A 7,269-nucleotide genomic window follows, 5' to 3' on the forward strand; every position below is an offset into this window, starting at 1 on the left:
ATGCAGTGCGCCACGTATTAGCCCCGAGAAGATGGGGAATGACCTTTGCATGGGTAAGCCTTAACTAATGAATTCATTGTTTCTCGTCTCTAGTGCAACTAAAGAGGGCGAGGCCCAAATAATCTACTACAATCAAACATGTCCGATAAAATTTTGCCAACGAGCTCAGCAAACAACTGATCCTATTCCCGGTGCGGGTCGGAGGATAGCGACCAAAGGTGCACCCCCGCTCGCGCATAATGTGATGGCCCGTTCGTCTGTTTTCCGCGTTTTCTTTTTCCTTCATTTTTTCTAGTTGTTTTTCCTTGTTTTTTCATTTTTGGTTATTCTTTATGTTTTCTTTATTCTTCTTTCCTTTTCATTTTCATCCTTTATTCTTTATTTTCAATTTTTAATTTTGGAAATACATGATTTCTCTTGAAATTTGGAATATACTTTCCAATTCATGATTTTGTGAAATCCTAGAACATTTTTTCAAATTCCCAAACAAATTTTGAAATAAGAGAACATTTTTGAAAGTCATTATTGTTTTAATTCAGAACAATCTTCAAATTCATGATTTTTATTAAACCCGGAATATTTATCAATTTTCGAACATTTTATGAAATTCGTGATTTTTTCAAGTCCGGGACATTTTAAAAATTCACGGTCACGGGAAAAATTTGAGATCCGAGAACACTCCTCAAAATCATGAATATCTTTTGAATTCATGTCATTTTTCAAATTCATATTTTATCGAAATCCAGGAACATTTTACTTAATTTGTGTTACTTTTTAGAAATCCTGGTACATTTTTTCTTCAAATTCACATTTTTTGAAATCCAAGAAAAATTCTCAAAATAGTGAAAAAAATAATTCGATTTTTAAAAGTTCATGATCAATTTTTTTAATTTTGGTAATGTTTTTAAAATTCATTTTTAAATCCGTATTTTTCAAATTCCTGATTTTGTCCAAATTGGCAAACATTTATGAAAATCATGAAAAAAAATTAGATTCTGATTTTGTTAAATCATAAAAGTTTTTTGCAGTAGGAAAATTAAAAGAAAATGTCCCCATCGTGATTGATGCATGAACCATGAATCCATGATCGCTATCAATCAGAAGGAAAATGAAAAGAAAATCACACATTTCTGTGTAAAAAAACTATTTTTTGTACAAGTCAACAAGGATGTGATGTGTATGTCTATAAAATTTTAGGATGAAATAGCTTTAAATGCGATCTGTGCAAGAAAGACAAATTCCATGAACTTTGAGGATGAATAGTGCATCTACTAAAAAGTCTCGGATTTTTTTTTGTGTAGCACTCATTTTAACGTATTTCGTCCTGAAAATTTATACACATGTGCATCATATCTCTAAGTATATGTGTATTTTTCTTAATTTTTTTAAACACGCGGATTTGAATTTTGATTATTTCAAATTCGGCCTCCATGAAGGCCGGGCTCCATTCAACATTTTTGTAAGATGATGCACTACCTCTATAACTTTTTATAAGACGTTTTTAGTGTCTATGATAATATCAAAAAACGTCTTATATTAAGTTACGAAAGGGAGTAGTACTTAAACTCATGTTCTCCTGAAAATCCTAGTTAATCTACAGTCGACTGCATTACAACCAACTGAATCACTATCACAGTTGCACTACTTACTATTTGATGCATTTTAGATGCAAACAATTTGTTTGTACAGAGTAAGATATATTAGTTGAGTACTTACATAACTAATTATTTCAAATTAATGGTTACTGTATTCCTCTTTGGAATATGTATATCAACCTTTTTCTCCATTGTTCTGTTTCAGCGATGACATGGATCCAGCAGTTCCTGAAGACCCCGTCATGTTGTCATGTCGGAAGAAGAAAACTGCTGATACTATCTCCCTTGAAGCTGTGAAAGAGCACATCGACGAGTTCATCCATGCCTCCATGGATGAGCACCTGATCTACTTCAAGAAGATCATTTAGAAGGTATTTATGCTGAAGTTTAAACTTGAAACTTTAAGTCATCCTGCCTTTTCTGTTTGGTATGTTCATAATCAAGCCACTGGTTTTGTGTCGCTCAGATGCTTGGGGTGCCTACTAAAATAATGCATTGGTGGTCACCTAGTGGCTGCTTATTGCTTTTTTGGAAACAATATGTTTTTCTTCTTTTCCAACTATTATTGTATCCACTCTAATTTTCATGTAAGAAACTTTATACTATAGTCTAAGGTTTCGAGCCCTGGCAGGTTTATAGTATAGTAGGATCAATGGAAAAGCCTCTCGCGCTTGTGAAGCTATGTAAATTGTGTTCCCCTCTAGACTTGTGTTCTAAACCCACATGGTGACTTGATGTGATATTTCCACAACTATAAATCACGTGAGACTAACGGAAATATCTTTGACAATGCTGATAGAAAACTAAAGAGAAACATGTAAAAAAAATGAGGAGATGCTATGAACCGTCTTTTAGAGTTCAGTGTTTAAACTTTGACATTATTTCCCACTTTATCTTTATTTTTCGATCATTTGCCCTAAGTTGTGTTTTTGCTGATTTCTTAACTTTTTAACCCAAAATATCAGTACGTGAGATGGCCCATATACCCTCGTGGCAATTTTGCAATTTATCCCAAATCTTCTGTGCACGTGCCCCCTCGACGGAGCAGATCGATCGATTCTGGAGGGGTTCTTCACTTCTTCCTGTTGCTCCGGCTAATCCCAAAACGCTCACCATCTGAAAAAAGAAACCCCACCACCATCAGCCTCCCTGCTGCTCCGGCTATGCGGCGGCTACCGCTGCGACTCCTGCGCTCCGCGGCCGCCGGATCTCTCCGGAGCCCCGCCCCCTCACGTGGCTGTCCTGTCCCCCGAGCGCCACATCTGCCGGCGGAGGCAGCCGCCGCGCCGGCCGAGCTTGCCCGCTGGCTACCGCGGAGAGGGTACTCCCGGTTCGCGAGCGGATTCACCCCCTTGGAGCCGAAGAAGCTGGGATCCATCCTCGACGTCGAGCGCGCCAAGGGCCTCTCCCCCGAACACCTGGTCGCGGCATGGGATGACGTCAGTGCCCTTCCCCTTTTGCCCTACATTTTGTTTTCCTCCGTACTAGCGTTGAGGAGATCACATCCGTTGGCTGCCGTCGATAAGCGCACGAATTTCATTTTCTGTACTGGTAGATAACAAACGGTTTCAAGGTATTTGTCCCTAAGAAAAGTTAAGGTGTCTGAATGATGTCTAAGGATGAAAACAATGGAACCAAATCATCATAGCTATTTGTAAATCTGGAACCATGAGATATGCTCTAAGTGCCTTGCGCCCTAAAAGTGATTGGATCACAATTGCTGCTCAATGCTTAACAGACTAGCCCATATCATCCCATTGTTTGTACACTTGTATATCAGTTGCAGTCTTCAGGGTGAAAATCATTAACGGGGCATATTAATGGGTTGTATGGGCAAGATGGATCGTGTGTGGAGATAGGTAGGGAAAGCAAGAAGAGGGAAGGCAGATGGATATTTGTGGATTGGTAGGAGCTGCGTGCTTCACTAGCTGTTACTATTATAGAATGTTTTGCATCTGATAATCTGTCATGCCCCTACCTGAAGGCAAGACAAGTTTGTTGTATGCCTTTGTTTGGGCAAAGAATCGAACCTGCAGGTTGGAAAATAGCAGAAACATGTGAGATATTTAGACCATCCTGTCTGATATGATGCAAAAACCAAGCAATATTTGCATCAAGGGTGGGGAGGAAATTATATCTTCCCTAGGAACTTCTGTATTCAAAAGGCTAGTGTGATGACCAGTAATCTCACATATTGTCCTGTTAACCCATAAAATTAGCAAACTAAGTTTTGGCTTCGCCTAATTATCATCCAGTTACTAAAAGTTTTATGTCTTATGCTGTTAACATTACAGCATTATTTTGTATCTGCACATATTGCTTACTGCATTGGAGTCCATCCTGACATTACTTCTGTACAATTTCTTTGTGTCACTATTCTTTTCATGGAACATTAGTACCACCTGGGAAGAGGTCACATAGGTGTATCAATGAAAGCAAAGCTTTACCGTCTCTTGGAACAAAGATCGGCTACATGGTATTTGTTTGTTGATTGGAGTTTTGATTCCATCACCATGATTAATTTCTAAACTATTTATTTTCTTAACTAATTATCTTTTTTTGTAGCCCATATTTTGTTATTCCTTTGTGGAGAGGAAGTGGATATACCACCATGTTTATGCAAGGTTATTTCTCGGCTCTACTGCAGATATTCGATTTTCACAAGCCTTGTTGACTGCTTTCCTTTTCACAATTTTCCATTGAAATTGAACTTTGTTACAGTCTCGTCTATAAGTATGTTCTTTACTAAACATATATTTCTTAAATTCATATCAATGGGCTTTGGTCAATCTGACATTCTTAATATCCTGTGCATGTTATTGTTCAAGTGTCCAATTGTATGTTTTGTTGATTATCAGTAAATGAAACGGGTTATTAAAACAAATCTGTTTATTCTAGATGGGGCTGTTTGAACCTGATATCTAGGCAAAATTTGCTACATGACACTCTATATCTGTGGTATTTACTCTATTGTACTATAAATTCAAAGCTTGCCAGACAAACTTTAAGCTTGCATCAATTTGCCAACACGCACTCCACCTACTATAATAACATTATCTGACTTGGGAGTGGGAAAACGCGTGAAAAGTCTGTTTTGCCATTTTTTGTAATTTCTTTTGAAAAATTAATAGCTGCACAAAGTAGACATGCATAACAATGCATATTTACGCAGAAATTAACTGATACATATTTTGGCCAAATAGATGGCATCACAAACAATTAAATCTCTAGATCACTAAACATGCATCAGTGTGTTTACAAGTTCAAAGATGCTGTACTCATGAGAATAAAGCAGACTTTGCCTGCTCTCTCTCCCATTAAGCCAAATATTATTACAATTGGTGGTGTGTTCAGGCGACACAGTGTTAGAATGCTTTAGCAAAGTTGCAAATTTGGAGTGTGATGGAGCAAATGTCATGAATTTGTAGTGTCCTGTAGCCAGTTTGCCTCTCAAGAATGGTAGATGTACTCACACTCGTACCAAATGAACATCGACAGACTACTGTTCATGAGAAATATATCTGAACATAACAAATGAACCAAGTATCCATGCTGTATCATCACGCTAACTCCAGGCCCTATCAGTTAATAGCTTTTAGTACTGATGTATTTACACGTAGATGTATCAGTAACTAACTAATTATATTTTGAACACCCCATCCAAATGTTGGGTGTGCTGGGGTAGTATATTTCTTGTAACTCTACGTCTGATACCCTTAATATTTATGCCTAGTATCTTGTCCATAAATGCAAGGCAGTGAGGCTGCAGAGACTAAAAGTTCGGTAAATTTTGGTGAAATTTATGAAGGGGTTGGTGTCGAAACACCGTTTTCTGCATGGCCATTTGTTTGTTCAAACCCACCTATTGGAATTGACAGCGTTTGTTTTGTTTTGAGCTAACTGCTCTATTCTCTGCCGTTCAACATTGCAGTCCAGCTGCCACACATGATCTTCACAGGGCTTGAAGACTACAAAGCAAGGGGAACTCAAGCAAGCCCTTACTATACAGTCACTCATTTCACAGAGTTTGCAGAAACCAAGGATACAGTGCTTGTCCGAGGAGACGTTGTCTTCACCAGCAAACTAACCGATGCAGAGGCAAAGTGTCTTTTAGAGACCGCCCACTCGTTCTACCTGAACGATGTGCGGTACAAGCTCGTGGAGCGTTTCAACAAGGAAACACATGATTTCGAGTTCAAAGATGTCCTTCAGGCGCTTGAAATGCCGTCCATGTGAGCAGAGATGTGAAGCCATCGTGCGACGACAAAGCTTCCCAGTGCGGTTAACCTGAAAGTACTGCCGAGAATGGAACTACCGAGTTCTTTTCTCCCCCCATTTTTTTGGCAGTTGTATCCTGGAAAAACAACCCTGAGTCGATATCACCCTGACTTTGCTGAGTGGTCATTCATCCTAGTCGTTTTGTCGTAGCCGTAGCAAAGAAGCGAACCAAGTTCCCAGGACTGCTAGAGATGCTCTAAGAAGCAGATCCGGGCAAAGCTTTAATAGGCATTCCGCAGCTATTTTGCTGTCGTTTCTCTTGGCCTTTTTGGCTAAAATTTTCATAATAATATGGTAGAATCAGAAACAAGCTATACTTGTTTCAGATCCTGATGACAATTGACAAAATGTTTGTTTAAATTATGGATGGAAACCAGCTGTGTGGTGTTTTGGTATTTTCCATTTGATTTGATGGTTGTAAATCGGAAAATCGTATCTCCGTGCATATATCTGACTTGCAGTTCTGTGGGGAAGTGCCATGTGTAACTGTAAATATAGCTGAAAATTGGCCCCCACATTTAAGAAACTAGATGATACCTTGACATGGGAATTGATTGCAATATGTTTAAATAAGATTTGATTGTATGAAACATAAATTGTTGGTTTGAGAACTAAAACTGAAAATACATATGATTTATTAAATATATAAGTAACATAGTAGAACAGAAATTGTTGAGTCTTTTTCCATGCATGGTTATATGCTGAGGTAATAAGTTTACACGTGAGAAATATGTTAGTGAGATCACTTACTTAGGGCCTATTTGGTTTATGACTAACTTTGCCACAACTAACCTTAGGCAAAGTGTGGCTGTCACAAAAAATGTGGCTAACAAAATGGCCACCACAAGTGTGGCAAGATTTGGCCAAAATCGAGCCTATGACATGTGGACCATATAACTAGAAAAATATGGCAAGTCACAAGTGTGACAATGAACAAAACACTTGGCTAAGATGTTGTGGCATGACTAAGATTATACGTGGCAATGTTAGGCTGGGAACCAAACAGACCCTTAGTTATCTTAGGATTCTGTTAGTTTTTTTTAACACAGTACATATGCAAGGATTCTCTTAGCTGACTCGTACAGGTGCCGCAAGCCCCGCAACGTTAACGCCGGTAGATCGTCAAGGTGAACCCGGGATGCATGATGGTCCTTGGTCTCTTGTCATTTTTAGCCAATTTGCGTGTTAGAGCTGGCCGGCACAAACTTGATCTTACTCCGGATGCACACATGACTTTTTAGCTCTATTAGGGAGTAGATGAGTTGGAACTTGCTGCTGCCGTCTCTAAGCTTCAGGAAGAAGATGTATGCCTATGGTACGTACCGTGCTGTTTCTGCTTTGCCACAATTGCTCCTCGGTTGTTTTCGGCAAACCTTTTCATTTTTGGGAAATGTGT

General features: G+C 38.8%; 1 protein-coding gene across 1 annotated transcript; it reads left to right on the forward strand.

Annotated features, from left to right (window-relative positions):
• The first annotated feature begins 2,661 nt into the window (after positions 1-2,661).
• On the forward strand, positions 2,662-6,268 carry LOC109743141 (uncharacterized). The gene is made up of 4 exons (XM_020302218.4): positions 2,662-3,034; positions 3,992-4,071; positions 4,161-4,219; positions 5,527-6,268. The coding sequence occupies exons 1-4, from the start codon at positions 2,759-2,761 to the stop codon at positions 5,829-5,831; spliced, it is 720 nt and encodes a 239-aa protein (XP_020157807.1). The 5' UTR covers positions 2,662-2,758; the 3' UTR covers positions 5,832-6,268.
• The last annotated feature ends 1,001 nt before the right edge of the window (positions 6,269-7,269 follow it).

This window comes from Aegilops tauschii, chromosome 6 (genome assembly GCF_002575655.3).
Source record: "Aegilops tauschii subsp. strangulata cultivar AL8/78 chromosome 6, Aet v6.0, whole genome shotgun sequence".
In the NCBI taxonomy this organism is placed as follows: Eukaryota; Viridiplantae; Streptophyta; class Magnoliopsida; order Poales; family Poaceae; genus Aegilops; species Aegilops tauschii.